Source organism: Artemia sp. Qi Xiang Cuo, chromosome 4, assembly GCF_049724085.1.
Source record: "Artemia sp. Qi Xiang Cuo chromosome 4, ASM4972408v1, whole genome shotgun sequence".
Taxonomy (NCBI): Eukaryota; Metazoa; Arthropoda; class Branchiopoda; order Anostraca; family Artemiidae; genus Artemia; species Artemia sp. Qi Xiang Cuo.
Genome location: NC_142797.1, coordinates 82,566,695 through 82,587,260, shown reverse-complemented (window position 1 = coordinate 82,587,260; position 20,566 = coordinate 82,566,695). Strand labels below are relative to the sequence as shown.

Below are 20,566 nucleotides of genomic sequence, written 5' to 3'. Positions count from 1 at the left end.
CTGTGGGGGGGGGGTCATGTTATACCCAAAGGCATAGCTATTGGGCCTTTCAACTATGATGAACAAAATGGCTATCTCAAAATTTTGATCGGACAATTTAGGGAAAAAGAAGGGTAGGGGAGGGTGCCTAGATGCCCTCCAATTTCTTTGGTCACTTAAAAAGGGTACTATAACTTTTAATTTCCGTTCGAATGAACCCTCTCGCGTGTTCTAGGACCACTGGGTCGATATGATCACCCCTGGAGGAAGAAAAAAAAAACGCAGCCGTGATCTTTATTCTGGCAAAAAATACAAAATTCAACATTTTTGCAGATCGGAGCTTGAACCCTATACAGTAGGGTTCTCTTTCATTGATACAGTATACAGTATGGTGTGATTTTTATTGAGGTCACTTGAATTTTAGGGGCTGTTTCCCCTTTTTTTCAAAAATTAGGAAAATATTTGATGGTAACCTTTTATGGGTAAGATTAAACCTAGTGAAATTTACATATTTGAAATCAGCATAAAAAGTCAATTCTTTTGATATATCTATTAGTATCAAAATTCCGTTTTTTAGAGTTTGGATACTATTGAGCCGGGTCGCTCCTTACTTACAGTTTGTTACTACGAACTGTTTGATTTCCAACACAAAATTTGTGTTGGAAATACTAAAAATGCTGCTCCACCTTTTACACAATTGCTCCTTTCTTCAATGCCAAGCGAAACATTTTTGCTTTCAAGGTCCAAATCTTTCTCTTACGTTCACCATTCTGGTTCCACTTACAATCCTGATTTTTTTTTCTCGAATATCCCGGAACTCCAGAGCGTCATTGTTGACGTTTTTGATAATATGTTAACAAGTGACCATTTAAAGTTATGTATGAATTTGTTTGTTCCACAAATCAGTCAACAGCCTCAGTGGTTTTGGAAGATGAATTGGGATAATATCGATATATCACTACATCAAAGTGTTTTGAATTCTATGCTGTCTAAAATCAAAATTCCTTTTCACCTTCTTTCTACAACGCTGAATGGCAGCAGCCTTGATCAAGATTGTTATCCTACTGAGATTACTTTTTCGATTAAAGTAGCCACTCAGCAGCAGTACCATCTGAGAATTAGGATTGGTACACGGAAAAGGGCTGGAGCGATGACCCAGAGCTACAACTTGCAAAGAACCGTCACAAGTTTTGGTTTAAGATCAGGGGGGGGGGATTGTGATCGCCCCAGATCTGGTTTAATTTTTAGGATCCTCAAATCGACTAAAAGAGAGTACCGGAAAGCTTTACGGGACTTCAAAAGAAGGTAAGTATCTATTCTATCTCGTGATATCCGAAATCATCCACAGATAATATGGAACAAAGTATCAAAGTTCACTTCATCGTCATTTTCGCGTTCTAGGCCTTTTGATGTAACTTCCTGGGGAAAACATTTCTCCTCGTTGCTCTCTGATAGCCCCCCACCACTGGACACCACTTTTCGGCAGATTCTCTTACACCATTTTTCTCAACTAGATCATGGCCAAAATCTTGCTTCTCTCATGCCATCTGCAGTTCTTACGCTAATTCGTCTCCTTAAAAAAGGCAAAGCTCCTGGTTCTGACGGACTCCAATCAGAACATTTGATTTATGGTACTGCGAAACTAGTTGAGCATATTGCGCTACTTTCCCAAGCATGTATTGCGCAGCAATTCGTACCGACTGCACTATGTGAGAGCATTGTGGCGTGTGTCCCAAAAAAGAATAAGGAGTCTCAATCTTGTGACTCTTATCGTCCAATTACAGTTTGTTCAGTTATTGCAAAATTATTTGAAAAGATTCTTCTTTTAAAAATTTCGAATAGGTGTGACCATGGAGATCATCAGTTTGGTTTTCGTACGGGTCTCGGTGTTGGGAATGCACATGCAGTTTTCGTGTCTATTTTGGAGAGGTATGAGAGAATGAAGAAACTTTATATGTTTTTGCAATAGATATTTCTAAAGTATTTGAATCGATCCTACACTTCCAAGCTGTTTTAGTACTTTTTAGGAGTTGGGTAAACCCATTCATTTGTGCCTCCCTGTGGCAATGGTACCAAAACCTTTCCATACGTGTCCGCGTGCAAAATCTTTATAGCAACCGAATGTCTGTGCGTCGTGGAGCAAAACAGGGATCAGTGTTAAGTCCTGCAATATTTAACAATACCATCCGCTGTGCAACCCGCAGAATACCGCATTTTCTTATCAAGCCACCCATTGACGCAATTCACCTTTCATACACAGATGACATTCTTCTGCGATTTGAAAATTTACAATCACTACAGGCTGCTGAGAACAGCCTTTATGCTGTACTGTTTGAGACCAGACTGTAATTTACTTTTGCTATAACTGAATTTGTCGTTTCTGGGTTTTATCACCTTCCCCATTCAAAAATTGAGGTTGCCAATTATTCAGTTTCCGTCACTGCTTCACTCAAGTACCTTAGACTTACATTTGGGACCTCAATTTAAACAACCAGATCATTAACCATAAATGTGTAAAGAGAGAAGTTGAGAAAGTCCTATGGACGTTTTTCAAGAATTAAGGGTCAATTTGACAAAAAAAACGCTTGGTCAGCTTTATAACTCGTTTTTTGCTCCCCATGTATTTTTATGGTGCCATTATGGAAATTTTTTACCACGTCTGAACGCCAACAAATTCGGTCTGTCTTTTTCAAATTTTGTAAGTATTTTCTTCGTGTTCCTATTTGGTCTCGTAACAGTTATATCTCCGAACGTTACGGTGCTTTTGAGATATGTGATAAGATGGATGTTTTAGAAGGGAGATACACACAGCGATCTGAGTCAGTCGTAGATTTTCCGTTCGGATGTATTAACCGTTTTGTGAGTCATTGTTAGTGTATTCTTTTTTCTAGAGTTTGTGATGACAAGTGTTTATGTTCTGTTTATATAGTGCTTATAAGTGTTTATAAATTTCTTTTTCTATCCTCCTCTAAGTGCATTTTTTGTATGTATAGAGGGTCCAAATAAATTATATATATATATATATATATATATATATATATATATATATATATATATATATATATATATATATATATATATATATATATATATATATATATATATATTTTTATATATATATATATATATATATATATATATATATATATATATATATATATATATATATATAATGTTACATTTCTACTTACTTTTAATTTCTCTCAGCAGGCTCCTTTTTACGCAATTAAAATTTTCAAACTGAGGAGATTCACCTGATAACCTTGGGTGGTTGGCTTTTATTTTGATTCCAATAGATTCCCAATCATCACAAATCCAAGTGTCATTATAGCTTCATTTTTAGTTGGTAAGATTTGATACACAGAAAGCTGATTTTGTTGACCTTTAGACGCCGGAAGCGAACTGTCTGTTTATGAAAATAAGTGACTGCTTGCCTGTCTCTAAGACAGACAAGCAAAATTGTAAAACAGACAAGCAAAAACTGTAAATTGTCATATGTTTACGATAATTTTTTCCACTGAATTCATGGAAAATAAAAAATAGTTTTGTTGACTATAAATCATGACTTTTTACTAGTTCTTACTAGATTTCGGGAAATTTACTAGATCCTCTAAATTTACTACATTTTTTTATTTTACTAGATCTAGTAAAATCCTACTGACAGTGGCAACCCTGACTGAACTGCTACTGAAAAAGAACACTAGAAACCAGTTTCAGGCTGAATGAGGTCGCCATTTTACGACTACTAGTTGAATACGATCCCCTCTGAAAAAAAGGCATATAAATACGCCGGTGTAAAAAACACAATATTTCTTTTTTTTTTCGTGTATGGTGTTTCTGCTCCAAGATGTGCTGCTCAGTTATGCTGAATTGGATGTTCTAAATTGTTACCAATATTAGTTGGGGCGCGTTTATCCCCCTTTTTGAATTTCTTTTTTTAAAATTTTCTGAAGCTAAATTACTTTGGATGGGTGATTTGAAACTTAATAAGTTTATTATATTTTGAGTCACTACGATTTTCCGTTCGGATGTATTAACCATTTTGTGAGTCATTGTTAGTGTATTCTTTTTTCTAGAGTTTGTGATGACAAGTGTTTATGTTCTGTTTATATAGTGCTTATAAGTGTTTATAAATTTCTTTTTCTATCCTCCTTTAAGTGCATTTTTTGTTTGTTTAGGGGGTCCAAATAAATTATATATATATATATATATATATATATATATATATATATATATATATATATATATATATATATATATATATATATATATATATATATATATATATATATATATATATATATATATATATATAGACTGCTGAAACCTGGTTTTTAAAAAGGAATACAAAAAGCTAGGGATGGATGTAGAGCAAAATGTTGGGGGGGGGGGGTGACAAGGGTGCCAATAAGCGAAATCTTAGGGAAATTTATCTTTAAAAAAGAGTGAAAATCAGAAAAAAAAGGAATGAGGGCACCAGAAAATTCTCGGGTGGGGGCCAGGGTCCCCTCGCCCTCCTCTTTGGATCCGCCACTGCAAAAAGTAGTAATAGCCCACCTGTTACAGTTTCACTAGATATGTTTCTGAAAATACCTCTCATTGTACTTTGTTCGATAAAACATGAATTTTAGCCGTCACTCCAAAGTATAAAAGCACAACTCAGAGATATGATACAAATCAGTAAAAAAAAAAACTAGTTTTGGTCTCAGTGAAGGTAGATATTGAGCTTAAATTATTCAAGGGGGGCGTCATCTTCCCGCGACTTAGTGTTCATCTTAGAACTCCACGTGTGCCGCAGAGTTCCACCACGCTTGGTAGAGTTTCTGCCACGCTTGCCTCACTTCCACCAGGCGCAACCTGTTGCACGTGATTTCTTAGAGTGGGCGTCCCCTCGAAATTATCAAGTCTTTAACAGACCCAAAACTGGTTTTCCGCTCTTACGAAACTCCGCCTCATAAAGTGTCAATGCAAGACAGCCAATCCAGATCTACTCCAAGCTATTTTAGCGTTATTCAGATTTGTGTTTCAAGTTTTATTTTTTACAAGGTTTTCCTAAAGACAGGTCTAGATTAAAAGAAGGCTCACGATGACCGGCCTGACAGGACCGGGTAGAACGAAACTACTGCCTGAAGCAGTGTTTCCACTTATCTATTCAAAAAATCTGTAAAATCTTGACAATTTTCGGGAGAAAATCGGGAGATGGCTCTCGGGATTTGGGAGAAAATCGGAAGATGGATCTCAAGATTCGGTGGAATTCTCAGTAAGAATGTTTTCATTTTGTATTAAGTTTTTGGAAGTTCAAGCGATTTGCGAATAAAGTGCCAGATTCTAAACGTTCCAGATTATAAAGTGCCAGTGCAGATTTACTGGAGCCAGCTGCAATTACAGAAAGAAAATTTGTTGATCAACTTTGTCATGACAAAAGAAAGCAGCTAGAAGCTTGAAATGTATTTAATTTTGAAACTAAGTGCAGCCATATTTCATTCAGACTCTAAAGGTGTTTAATTAAGACATTTTTCTTCATCGACCCTTAGTCTTTCTTGCCCTTTCAGGCTCCACAGGACAGCCCACTAAGTTCTGGACGGAACAGAAAATTTGGACGAATTACGGACACCAGTCCTTTGACCATTGAGTCTGAGTTAAGCGGATAATTTGTTTTTAACACCATCCCCAGAGTTATTCACAAATGATAAAAAGAAAACGCAAAGTCGTAGCTCATTAGTATTCATATAACTGAAAAAAATACCAAAACTTTCAGACACATATACCGAATACATTAAAAATCTGTGTCTATCGCATGGCTTTTTATGTGAGCAGTCCACTCTGATCACGCAATAACTCAACTGTGCTGGCAGACACTACAGCTCCTTCTAGCCTCTTTCTCAGGGGTGCGTCAACCGTCAGTGTGTCTACTGTAACTCCAGCTCGTTTCATTCCAAGTTTCGTCTGAATTGTGGAAGCCAGAGTTACTGTTACCAAACGATTCCTTCTGTCTGTCTTTACATCCTTGAGTAAGCTAAACAGTCTTTCTGAAGCTACGTTCGAAAATGGCAAGCAAAACAAGAATTGTACAAACTTAGCTATGTTTGGTTTCTACGGTGGTTTCAACGGAGGTCCCTCGCACTCAAAGCCGATTTCCAGTAATCCACGGCTGTCAGAGTTACTGCTTCATCCTCATTGGCACTATCGGAATGTTCCCGTCACTCTTTTTCAATGGCACTTCTCGACCACCCTAACAACGAGTAGCGTCTTAAATATGGGCCAAGGGTGGGTGTGTTTAGTCCCTTAGCTCTTTCGGGTTCAATAAAACTAATTTCAATGTTTTCACTGGCTGTTAATTGTCCTCGTTTTCATCCTTTCTTCACGATTTTATGTTTTATAATACGCTGCCAGGACCTGGCAGACTATATTTGTCACTTTCTGCTTCCCAGTCTTGATAGATCAGCAACATTCTTATGTGGCAGAAGGAATGGGACTAACTTGTCAACCAGCAAAAATAGTAAATCATTTCCAAAATGCTGCAATTTTTGTCTTTGTATTTTGTACTGGATCATTTGATACAAACCCCTTCAGTTCTACAGAGCGACTGCAGACAAAGTCTAATTTTTGCCATATTTCTTTAAATTTTTAGTAACTTTGGATCATTTTGAACCTACTGAATCAGCTGGACCCACATAGTACTAGTTCCCATCTTCTTGGTGCAAGCCGATACCTGTGGTTAGCTTATGAATTGAAAATAATTAGTTAATTATAAACCTTGAATGTGTTTAAATGATCAAAAACAGAAAATCATTGCAACCACTGAGGAATGGATAATGGGCAATGTTCATACATATGCCAATAAATTCCAATCGTGCAGCCTCAATTGTCTGGGACGTTAAGGAAAATCCCTAATAGACAGACAGCAGTCAGGTAAAAAAAAAACAACAAAGAATGACCACAAAGTAAAATTTTCCGGGGATTCAGCTTTCTGGAGATTTTCGGGAGATTCGGTATCTTCTTTTTTTGTCGGAAGATGGATTAGGAATTCGGTAGATCTCCCGAATAATCGGGAGAAGTGGAAACACTGGCCTGAAGATAACATTCCTGATATATCCACAGCCAAAGGTTTGCCGAAACATGACTCCGATATACAAAATATTGGCAAACCCCATGTTTTTTTTTTTTTTTTTTTTTTTTTTTTTTTTTTTTTTTTAGGGATGGGGACGCAAAATATGTTGATCCGATAAACTTGCGTTAGGAGCAAGAAAAATTAACGCAAACTTGCGTTAATTAAGTAAATTACACAACTTTTAACTACGTTAGGGGGGCGCTCCCCTCACCTCCTGGATCCGCCACAGGGTTAGCAAATTTATGGGTCTCCAGAGAGCTAATCAGAATATTTTCCCCGGGCTAGGGGGACCAAAATTTGGAAAACGTGTGTTTTACGCCCCAATTTTTCAGTTTTTGTGGGACGAGGTCCCAGTCTCCACTCCATACTCCTTCTCCTTTTTGGCAGATATGGTAGTGGCATATAACATTATTTTAGAGCCCACCAATTATATTTATAACAATTCATTTATCTGTTATTCTTTATTTTTCTTAATTTTCCAAGGGAAAAAAAATATTAAACAAGGGGTAAGGGGAGAGGAAACTGAGGGTTTCAGTCAGTGCCCGCCTGTCGTGTTCTATATCCGCAAAGTTCTAATAATTTCTTCTTAACATAAATTAATTATTCTTAAATATAAAATTTATTTCCTCAATCTGTTTCTTTTTAAGCCCCTCCCCATATAAAAGTGCTGTGTCTTAGAATCATTCACGAACACTATTGTAAGTAAGGTTCTTACATATAGAGGGGGGGGGGTAGTATAACCTTACCTCAGTTCCAGATTTGTACTTGATTGCTTCTGCGCAGCCACAGTTCTGAGGAAGCCCCAACTTCGCCCTGGTTAGATGTAGGTTCTCCGAGACTCTATCTAGGGCATTGCCAGCGATAATTTGAGTCGGCATAAGGCTGTCTAAAAGATGAGCAAATCGATTGGAACAAAGCAGCCAGCCTCTTGAATCGTGGCCATTCAATTTCCCGGTTTCCTTCTCTTTGTTCCCGTTCTCCTTGTTTTCGCTTTCAGTGTCTCTGTCTTTCCCCGACACGGAGAATCTTGCCCTGAAATAACCGTCAATCATAATTTATCTCAAAAGACCCCAAATGAAAAAATTTAATCAATCATTTTGACTCTATTTTGCTACATGCTTTTAACCCCTAAATTTTCTCTTCTTAGTAGTGACTTTAGTTGGGAAGGGTTTTTTAAATACCTCTTCTCATATTTTCATTTAAAATGTATTTTTTTTTTGGCATTTTCATTGGAAAAACTGAAAAAAATCCCCTTTGAAAAATACATTCCCCCCCCCCACAGTTTGAAAAGAAAATATTTTTTATTTTGATTTAAAAGGGACTTTTTGTCATTTTCATTAGAAAAAAAAACAAGGCAAAGCTGTTCCCCCTAGAAAAATACATTTTTGTTCCTCCCCCCTAATATTCATGAATTGACGCCACTGATCCATGGATAGAAACAAAAAGCCACTGTATAGGTATATCCACTTGGTCAATAACAAAGTAAATGACTGACTCACTACTTAGTCATGTAAAAATAAATAAAATTAAAAAAGGGAAAAAAAAACGATTACAAAACCGTTAATTAAGACTGCATTTGCCAAGATAAACGGGAACTTGGCAAATATTTACACATAGATAAGACTGATATTTTGCCAAAAGAGCCAGTCTTTATTTCATCACTAGATGATAAACGCACGGACTAGAAAAGATAAGAAATAAGAAAACGGGTTCCGAGTCAAGAATTTACACTTGGCTACCAAATGACAGTATCCTTCAAATTAATTATTCATAAATAATCTATCTATTTTATTATTTGCTTATGGAATTGGACAGAGATACGGGCCTTATGCGAGGGGTAATAGCATTCCATAACAAAGCATTGTATATTTATTTTGATGAAAGGTAAGCAAATTATCTCCAGAAGGGGTGCCAACTTTCAAAAATTACGTACACCAGGTGCCACATGCCGAACGCGGCGAAAGAGCCACTGGTGGTGTTGAGTCGTCGACGTTTCAGTTAAAAAATAAAAAAAATAAGGAAAACGTTAAAAACGTAAATCAGGTAAGTAACGCAATAAAAAAGAATAAAAAGATAAAGGGTAAAGACCCTTCAGAGCCATTGGTGGTGTTGGGTCACCGGCGTTTCAGTTAAAAAAATAAAAATAAAAAAACACGTAAAAACGTTACAAACCTAAGTCACTTAAATAACGTAAAAAAGGAATAAAAAAGACAAACGATAAAGATCCTCCAGAGCCATTGGTGGCGCTGAGTCGTCGACGTTTCAGTAAAAAGAAAATAACGTAAAAAACGTTAAAAAGTATGTCGGTTAAATAACATAAAAAAAGAATAAAAAAGATAAAGGATAAAGATCCTCCAGAGCCACTGGTGGCGTTGAGTCGTCGACGTTTCAGTTAAAAATAAAAAAAAAATAACGTAAAACGTTAAAAACATAAGTCAGGTAATTAACGTAAAAAAAGAATAAAAAAGATTAAAGGATAAAGATCCTCCAGAGCCACTGGTAGCGTTGAGTCGTCGACGTTTAAGTTAAAAAATAAAAAAATAACGTAAAATGTTAAAAACGTAAGTCAAGTAAGTAACGTAAAAAAGAATAAAAAAGATAAAGGATAAAGATGCTCCAGAGCCATTGGTGGTGGAGTCATCGGCGTTTAAGTTAAAAAAAAAAAAATTAAAAACACGTAAAAACGTTACAAACCTAAGTCAGTTAAATAACGTAAAAAAGGAATAAAAAAGACAAAGGATAAAGATACTCCAGAGCCATTGGTGGCGTTGAGTCGTCGACGTTTCAGTAAAAAGAAAATAACGTAAAAAACGTTAAAACGTAAGTCGGTTAAGTAGCGTAAAAAAAAGAATAAAGAAAGATAAGAGATAAATATCCTCCAGAGCCATGGGTGGCGTTGAGTGATCGACGTTTCAGTTAAATAAAAAATAAAAAATAACGTAAAAACGTTAAAAACGCAAGTTTGTTAAGTAGCGTAAAATAGGAATAAAAAAGATATAGGATTGCCTGTTGGGCCTATTTTTCAAGGACAGGTAGCAGGCATGTTGCCCAGTCATTTTACGGGAAGATACAGCCCTGGGCCCCGCATTGCCAAGCAGAGCATAAATCTACTGTGCTTCCACATGGTAGTTGTAGCTTATAGTTGACTATCTTTATCATCTCGGAATTGCGTATTTTTTTTTTTTTAGTCTAAACCAAGGGAGCAGTCCCTCTGTCTTAATAGCCTTTAAGCCTTAATAAGAAAGTAAACCTGAAGTTCTTAATTTATTTCCAGTTTGTCCAGATTGTGTCCATCTAAGATTCTACTTTTTTTTTAAATATATATTTTAAACACCTTATTCGCAGATTAGTTGATTACTCCAAGAGTATTGTATAATATACTTCAGTTAGACTTATTCTGCAATACATCTTATATTAGAGTCGTGCTTTTACTCATCTTTGTGCTAAGATCTTATATTTTTTGACAAAAAACGATTAAAAGTGAAATCTTTGCACTGAGATCTTGCATCTTATAGCGTTCTTTTGCAAACGTCTTTCATCATTCTGCTCTGATCAGCGGTGTAAGAACAATGATGAGGTATATTCATCAAAGTTCTCTCATCATTGTTCTATATGGCAGAACAGTGGCGGTCTTCATACTTTTTGCTAGCATCAGTAAGCTGTAAGATCTTAGAACAAAGACGAGTCAAAAGACCGGAAATCTTCGCAGAGAGACGTGAGATCTTATATGTAAGATCTTAGTGCAAAAGAACGGGCCTTTTGTATTCGCTAGATAGTAAATTGTATATGGATTCATCATCTTTTGCCCATCTGTGTAGGTCAAACGAGTTTATAACCCTTGAAAGAGATAAAAAAATAGGGGCGTTTTTTCAGTCATCAATGTGCTAAGATCTTAGCCTACATCTTTTGTCAGAAAACGAGATCTTACATCTTTCGTCGTTTTTGTGCAAACGTCTTTCATCATTCTGCTCTGATCAGCGGTCTAAGAACAATGATGAGTAGATCATCAAAGTTCTCTCATCATTGTCCTATATGGCAGAACAGTGCCGTCCTTCACACTTTTTGCTAACATCAGTGAGCTGTAAGATCTTAGAACAAAGATGAGTTAAAAGAACGGAAATCTTTGCAGAAAGATGTGAGATCTTAGATGTAAGATCTTAGTGCAAAAGATCTTTTGCAGATTCGCGTCACTCAGATGCTCAGAATCGAATATGTTTTAGGCGCAATTAGGCGCAATGGCTGTTGCGCCAAAAAGTTGCATCTGAGATACTCAACTTCAAAAATAATTGCCAAAAATCATTTGCTGAACTGCATTTAAAGGGAGGGTCAGCAAGGCAAAATATATCGTCTGTCGGGTATCAAAAGGACGTATCTTCATAAATTTTCAGAAGAGCAAAATAAAAACCTCACAACTTTTTCCTCCGATAACAGTGAAAGAAAAATAAATCGATATGTAAAATTAATACATATCATCTATTTCTGTTCTATGGTCATCAGAGTGGAAATAAAAAAGTTGTGAGGTTTTTATTTTGCTCTTCTGAAAATTTACAATTATGGAGATACACTTTTCATACCCGACTGACGACATGAAATCCCACTTCGATTCTCCTCGTCTACATTACCCTGCTGATTATTCCTTTGAGAAGAACTTAGCTACGGTTTTCCGTCATTAACTCAGAGATATGAAAATGTCAGATGCAACCTTAGGCGTTAGAGCGACGATATAACTAAACAAAAGGACTAAAAATGGATACCATGCAACAAACACAAAAGATTTTTTTTTTTTAAGATAAGATTTATTAATAATAAATTAATCATACAAGAAAATACATTGTGCTAATTGTTCGATAAAATTTAGCCAAAACTTCAGATAAATTAAGCTAAAACAACAAATTTCACTTCAAATCAAGTAAAAAGATATTACAGCTAAATTCAACCGAAAACTATCCTATATATGAGGGGGACACAAAACGAATGGGTAACTAATTGTACATATAAATACGGCAGAGTAGTTTCTATTGCTTCAGTGGGGAGTGGGGGGGGGGATGTGAGCGAGCCCACAGCAGTGAATTTTTGGGCGAAACTGTTCGAATTGACCTATCAATACTTCTTATCCCCTTTCTGTATATAGGCATGCCCCTTTACTATTATCAACAGTACTTTCTAAATTACTTAATATTTTCAGAGAGTTTTACCAAAGAACAGTTTTAGTTTTTACCTCACCAAAAAGGTTCACGCATTTTTGCCCGCCACTCTATACTTGCTCATGCAGTGCTCTATAGTCTATATAGTCAGAATTTAAACAAATTACAAATAGCAAAATGTACCGATTAAACACAACTTTGTTTTAAACTGTATCAAACAGTTCGTGGTATTTGATGCCAATAGATGCATCAAAAGAATCGGATTTGATGCTGATTTCAAATATATAAGTTTCATTTAGTTTAGCCTTACAAATGAAAAGTTACCAGCCTGAGAGCAGTCTTACCTTCCCATGGAGCAATTTTTCATGGGGGAAGGGAATTTTCTATGAAGGGGGGCACCGGATTTCCCAGCATTATTTAAACAACGATCAGAAATTAAATAAAAAAACAAGTTTTTTTCAAATGAAAGTAAGGAGCAACCTTAAAACAGAAATTATTACTTATATGAGGGGGTTCGCCCCCTATTCAATACCTCGCTCTTAACACTAAGGTTTTTTAGTACTTTCAAAAGAGCTATTTATTCTAATTAAACGACCTTTGTGATTCATGGGTTATTCTTAGAGTTGGAACTAAATTCGAACATTAACGTAAAGAGCGAGGTATTGAATAGGGGGTGAACCCCCTTAGATACGTAATAATGTCTGTTCGTTTTAAGTTTGAATGCTGCTCCTTACTTTCAGTTGAAGAACCTTGTTTTTTTTTATTTAATCACGTATAAGTACAATCTCTCTTATCATATTCCACTTTACTTCTAAGCTAAATTCATTTATTAAACTGGATCTGTTCATTCAGCAGACAAAGGCAGGTTAAATGCATAATACAAAAAAACCTTGGAAACACTCATTGGCGGAAAGAAAAGACCCCATCGCACTCCAAATTCTTTATCCATTTGCACGTGAATCTGTCTAATCTGAATTTCTCCTCCAAAAATGCAACTTTTACCCAAAATGGAATATTTCCAATATTCATACATTTTACGGATAGAGAAAAAACACTCATCGTCGAGTTCGAATCCACAACCCTGGGATTTAGATTTTGATGCTCTAGTGCCCCAACTAGCAGGGCTGTTTGTTTTACAATCTCTTTGTACCCATTTATTACAATAAATAGGACTCCTATTAGGTTTTAGTTTACGGACATACCATATAGTGCGTTTCATTTTTGAAATTCTATTAAATAATTTAATATTACTTTTTAAAATGTACCTATCTCCAGACTTGACACTCCTAGCGGATTGTCACTCGTCTTAGAAGTTGATCTTCTCTCTTCTTTTTTTTTCCATAGTCTCGTTTAACACTAATTTATAAAGTTCCTGTTCCTCTATAACCTAGTGATTTGCCTAGTGGACCTTTTTCCGGAATAGTGGCAACCCTGGCAATAGCCCTTCACAACAGGTTCTTAAGAGAGCCAATCAGTGATAAGAGAAACACAAATTCCATCATAAATTCTATGATTTTTGTATAGTGTTGCCCTATGTTGCTTAGTAACGATTCGAGATTAAATTCTCTCGAAAAGAGTCTATTATATCCCCCCTCTAGCAAGCTTGTTTGAACTAGATCGATAAATCGATAAAGGAGAGAAACGATGCTTTCAGAGGGAAAGTTATTTGCAAGGAATTTAGATGAGTGGATATTGGAAACCAATAACGCTTTTTTACTAACTCCATTAAACAATGTCATCCATTAAGGCTAAAGCGGACATAGCTCTAAGTGGAAAAAAGAACTGACAATATAATAAAGGGTTAGAGATTCAATGCACTGAGTTCGAAGCAAGCCTTTTCGGGGCATTCATCAACTTAAATTACAAATAAAAAAACGGACTACCAGTAAAAATCTCGACTCAAAAACTTTTCTTTCTTTTTAACGGCTTAAAACTTCACACTAAAGGTTAAGAGGTTGATCTCTTACACTCTTTGGAAAAGGTTAACAATTTCCCACAGAAATATTACACTTTATGTATCATATTAGTAGGCTTGTACGCACGAGTATGTTTGGACGGCGTCCAACAACTCAAAGTGGGTACATATAAAAGAAAACTTAAAATGTACCCGGATGATAAAGAAACCTATAAAAACAAAATCGGAAATCTTGAAATTTCGGAGGGGTAAAGAGTATAAAACCCCGTGCACGCGTTTGCACGTAACGTAATTGTATTGAGACTTCCTAAATCCCCCTCCAGAAATACCCTTCCCACCCCTAGGGATAAATGTACACAAATCTGAGGATATCTATACAAGACCGTTCATGAATGCCGAGGCCAGATCTAAGGCATGGAATATAGATTCCAAGACAAGGAGACTCGCACCGGAGTTAAGGGCGGGGCCAGAAGGACAAGAATATCTACGACAGATAACGCACATCATATCAATGTACTGGTTGCAGCTATTTCAAAGTACTTATTATGCAATCAAATTCAGCAGATTTAGACACAAATCTTAGCCTATTAAAAAATAAGAAAAAAAGGCCCTGGTACGTTTTCTGGTATATCTCCTTCCTTTCTAAGAAAAAAACAACAACAAAGAAACGACATGAGGGAGGTGAACAGGAAACTAAATAAATACATTCAGTCCTGTGCACCTACAGTTTTCAGTTTCCAAAGAAATATTTCCTATAATCATTAATCCATACATTTAGGCTGCAAAAGGAGATGAAGTAAAGAGAGTACACCTGGAAATGCATTAAATAAAGAGAATGAAGTACCTACTGATTTTAGGGAAACTTGAACAAGAAAGGAGAAACCCTTTCACGAGAAAATTCTTTATAAAGAAAAAGCCCTTTACGAGAAAGGTGATAATGGTGAGTGTGATAATTATAGAGGCATTAGCTTGACTTCTGTAGGAAGTAATTTGCTAAGCATGATTATACTTATTAGGCTAAGAGATGCTGTAGATAGTCTTAAGAGAAGAACAGTTTGAAGGGAGAGAATACGTCAACCAAATTTTCACTATTAGATAAATAATTGAGAAGTGTCTGAACCATCAGGCCCCTTAAATCTTCAATTATAGATTAGGAACATGAAATTGATTCAGCTGATAAAAAAAAACTTTTTGGTTGTATCGTCTCCTTATTTATATGGATTGTTTAATGGATTTTTTTCCAAGGAACATAGCAAAGGCTATGAGAGAGTATGGAATCAAATTGGAAGGTAAATTACGTTTTTAGCTGACGTAACAAAGTAGCCTACTGTTTAGTGATTTTAAGCACTCGCCTGAAAAAAAATCCTCTGGTACCCTACCTAGCCCTAATTTTCAACTGTAGATACTGCAATAGTTTTATATATCGATAGCCAAGGCCGTATACAGGATTTTATTCGGCGGAGGGGGGGGGGGGTACACAAAATCACAAAACGCATCAAAAAAAAATTATATACATTTTGCTACTTTTTACAAGCTGGGCAAGATTTTGGGGTTGTGGTCAAGCCCGACAGCCCCCTCTGGATATGTGCTTGTCCATAGGATATATTTTTCTCAATCTCTGGTACAACCTCTATTTGAATTGGTTACTACTTGCATTCAATGCATTTTCTTATTTTCAATTGCCCAACACTTTCATTGCCACAACATCGCATTTACGTAAAAACAAAAGTAGGAGTTATAAACAGAAAAAATGTTTTAATTAACATCAAAGCAGGGAGGTAAGAAAAATCGGTACTGGTGCATTATACCTAACACAGCGCTATATACTGTCCAACGAATGTATACATGGAGACCCGTAAAACGGGTATTTGCTATCTAAATTTATCACAAAGCGTGGTTTCTCATTGAATCTACAATATTTAAACTGTTGTTTTTTGGGGGTTTAGCGGGGGGGGGGATGAAAGGTACCTAGGTTTGGTTACGTATTTAATATATGCTGTGCTTTACCCCCCCCCACACACACACCCCCTAATGTGCAAATATATAGCCCAAATTTGTTTCTAAACTATTATATATTCATCCTATTTTATTTCATTAGCATTAACCAAAATTGACTTCTTTCGTGTGTTAGGTATAATGCACCAGTACCAAAAAATCAAAAGGTGTTTTAGGTGCCTAAGAAAGGCATAACCAACTTCAAAGTAAGAAAAATGAAAAAACCTATATAAATCGTATTAACTGAAATTCCTTTCAGAAAATCATGTTAGAGAAGGATCATTAACCTTGAAATGTTTAAGTAATCTGGGAGCAGGTACGCCAGAACCTATTGAGAGGGGGGGGGGGCCACAACCAACATGAAAAGGAAATTCTACGAAGGCATAATAATCTATAGGAGAACCATACAATATCTGGTTTTTAGGTTAGTTCGAGGGGGCTGAAAGGTCCAGACGGCTATGAGAGTCCGAAGGCAAAACCAAAACCAAGTTCGTAAAACAAGAAGCAAGTTCAGAAGCACAAGGCACAATATACAACGTACAATTCCCAGGCCAAAAATACTATTTCTTGTTTGTAGTGGAAATTAGGGAGTAGTCACCGACACTTCGCCATCTGGTTTACAATTTGATAGTCAAATCTGCTCCACCGCGCGTGGTACAATTCCACCGAACAACCCCTCTTCGTGTCACGCACTGGAAAACTTTACGCCACAAGTGGCAAATGAAACCTGATGTGCATGAGTCTTGAAAGTTAACCACTCTTCCGTTTTTACGACATCTGAGTGAGGTCTCTTGCATGAGCAAAGTATCTGTATTAAATGTGAATAATTTTAAGAAACCAAATTAAAACATAATTTAAGAAACCTAACTTGATGATGTTTTGCAAAAATATTTAAGATGAGGAGAGGATATGCAGAGAATGATGCCCCGACAATACAAGAGGCTAAAGTTCCTACACTAACTGAGCCTGAAAATTTGATGAAATATATTTATTTTATTCATTTGTTGGTGTATGATTTCAATAGAACATTGCATGGTCATAAATGAAGCAGTCACCAGTTTTACCGATCTCTAAACGTTCGCTAGTGTGCCACCTAAATAGTGTATGCCACGACAATACAAGAGGCTAAATTTCTTAGCCTCTAAGATATTTGCGCGCAATTTCTAAGATATTTGCGCGCAATTTCTAAGATAATTGCGCACAAAAAGATTTGTGTCTAACAGGAAAGAAACAGAATTTTGGAGCAAAATTTTTAATCAGTCAAAATAATAGTAATACTAAAAAAATATAACCCGAGTTTTCTGTGGGTGAATCCTTTCGTAGGTGCGTTGATATTTGATAAAAGGGGGAAGCACTGAGATCCTGAATAATCGACTAACGTCGACATCAAAAAGAACTTAAATAAACAAAAACAAAGATTACCTATAGCAGTCAATACAAGCCACAAATCCGCATTTGCCACATACCCAATGGAAGTTGAATAGGGTGGTTTCACAGACATCACACATCTCACGTACACCCTGCACCACGCGTTTCCAAGCAATGGGCTGACCTGAAACAAATATTACTTATAACAACCGATTCAAAAATGTGACGGATACATAGCCAAAATAGAGGTTACTTTCTAGAGTTTTAATGACTCTGTGCCCCCATCTGCACCTTTTCTTTTTATCACAGCATATACGCATCTGAGTTTCAAATGCAATTATTTCACCCGTAAGTGCATGGTACAAGCCTATTGAGCGGTCTCAAGAGACGGGGAAATGCCTTCAGCCCCTTCTACCTAAAAATGTCAATATTTTTACGGTTTTCCTTTTTATTTCCTCATTTTTCATATATTCCTCACTTTTTTCCGAATCTTCTTCAATAAATTCTGATCTCATGTCTCGTTCAATTATTCAAAACGTTCAAAAGCCATAATTCTTAAATTATTTTCTGAAAGAAAAAAAAATCCTGGTATGATGCTGAGGGTTCTAAGAACCTTGTTTGAAGAAGGCTCTTATATTCCCCGTCTTCAGGTATGCCTTTCAAATGCGCCTGGCATTTTTTTCTTAAAAAAATTCTTTCTGGCCTGATTCTGGCGGTTCTTTGAACCTTATTTCGATAGGGCTACTACATTCCCTCTGTTCAGGTATGCCTTTCATGGGTACCTGGCAAAGTGTGATTTTCAAAATGTTGAACGGTTCACAATTAGACTACCGCCAAGTAATACTAAAATGCATGATTAAAACCGTTTATTTTTTAGTTCCCCCCCCCCCCCATCTTCCATCAACGCCCAAACCTCGGCGCATCTTATTCACATACAGCATCTTCGGTTTAAATATTATATAGGCTTTCATTCCCATTTAAATAACGTTCCCATTAACATTCCCGTTCCCGTTCGTTTTTCATTCCCATTTAAATGACGAATGTTTCCAGAAACACGAAGTAACCTGATGTGAGTCAGTAATTTACAGACTTTTTCAGCAGTATTCTGGTACCTCGCTGAAAAATATTTTGAACCAGCTTTCATATGAATATTGTTTTAATTTATAAAAACGGCAAGCTAAAATCCTTTCTTGCGTGACAATCACCATTCAACTGTCACGACTTGTCTGGATACAATAAACCGATTTACACTGATAACCTGACTTCTGTGAACTTACATCTTAAGCATCATTGCCAACTTAAGCCAAACTAGGGCGTGGTTGCCACCTGTATCATGAACGCACTTTTTTGGCACTATTTCATTAAGTGTAGCACTGTAGCACGAGCTGATGATTACTAAAATAGCACGGAAGTGCCATTGTAGCCCTATTAAAGTCAATTTTTTTACTATTACACCAAAAACGTAGTGTAACACGCAAATTTGGGCAAAGACATTCTCAACAAAACCATACCAGTACTGTACCTTTCGAGAAAAAAAAACTGTATTCCACTTTTCAACACCCTTCGTCTAACAATAGACAATTGCATATTCTTCCTGTTACACAATTATCTTTTTTCTTCCTTTTTTCTAAGGGTTTTCATATTTGGTCTTCATCCGGTCATAAAAAGTTGAAAGAGAACTTATTTGAAATGGAATTTATAGATATTTAACTTTTTCTTATTAACGAAAAAGATCACCTCGCAGCCAAAAAGGAGCCAAACAGATATTGTAGAAAAATCTTCAGGCATCCAATCAACTCAAAACAGTCCAAAACTTAAAATTCCTTCTCAAAATTTTAGCAAGATGTTCTGTAAAAGTTAAAAACGAACATAGATAAGTATGAAAGAAGAAATAGAACCTAAAACAAATAAAATAACAATTGACAACGAAGTCTAGCTTAACCCAAACAGGAATTACAACAAATAATATTTGTGTTGTCCTCCCCCTCAAATGCCTCGAAAGGATAGTATCGTCTGCGCCTCCCTAAGCACAGAATTATAATTTAAACAGTTTTTTTTACTAGAACACCCAAAAATGTAATCAAAATACTCGTACTTCCAGGAAAACTATCCCACATCTGCATAAGCCCACATAATCTTTTGTTAAGGATATGGAATAAAGTAGCAATTTTTCTTTGGTCAGTCACAGTCACATTTTTCACAGTCAGTCACAGTCACGGTGTCAGTCAGTCCGTCTGGTCAGTCATTATCAACCGGATTAGAATGGTTCAAAGGGTTTCTTTCGGCATTTGCAACATCATAAGCATAAGTGTTCTTACACGTTACTGCAGTATTGAATTACAATCGCGTTCAATCGTTCTTGCATGGATGGCTTACTATTGACTTCCAAGGATGATAAAAATTGCTACTGCGTTTTCATGACATTGTTTAGATTAAGTTTTATTTGAATGTTTATCTGAATTCGTCTTTAAGACAACTATGTATGATAAATTGCGTATTTATCATTGCACAAATAAAAACACAAACTCAGCAAGGTTTGGACAGTGAGTGGTCTGACCTGCCAAAGGTCAGTAAATGGGACGTCAACCGCAAAGATAAGAAACATATGCTCTCTTTTTTTGGGACATAATCATTCCATTTTTAAGACAAAACAACTTTCGTAACTAAGATACACAAGAATCCCCAAAAATTTCTAAGAAAATACACAAAAACTTGGACTTTTGTCAAAAAACTTATTTCTGTTAGGTAGGGTAATAAAACCTTTTTTATCCTATCTGAGGATTGTCTTTGAAATGTCTCTGTATGCCCTAGAGTTCTAATCTTTTTGGGAACGGGTTCTCCAGACCAATCTTGGGAGGGAGTTCCCTATCACCTTCCTTGTTTGAATAAATACTACCGGCACCCGATCCGGAATTTCAATCGGAGGGGTGGGTCAATTTATATGTGATAGGAGGACTCGATCGTGGAAAATCATTTTTATTTTCATTCAATAACAAAAGCTATAAAAGTTTGGATGCTATTCTCGACATTTCCGGGACCAGGGGTCCAAGCCTG

General features: G+C 36.2%; 1 protein-coding gene across 1 annotated transcript in view; it reads right to left on the bottom strand.

The window, feature by feature from the left end:
* Nucleotides 1-20,566, bottom strand: part of LOC148953521 (uncharacterized) — a 113,941-nt gene that overhangs the window by 31,561 nt on the left and 61,814 nt on the right. Inside the window, exons 6-7 of the mRNA XM_089088581.1 lie at nt 17,567-17,696; nt 7,837-8,122 (exon numbers count right to left, since the gene is read on the bottom strand). Coding sequence (XP_088944707.1) covers nt 7,837-8,122; nt 17,567-17,696 — 416 coding nt within the window. The remainder of the gene's footprint in view (nt 1-7,836; nt 8,123-17,566; nt 17,697-20,566) is intronic.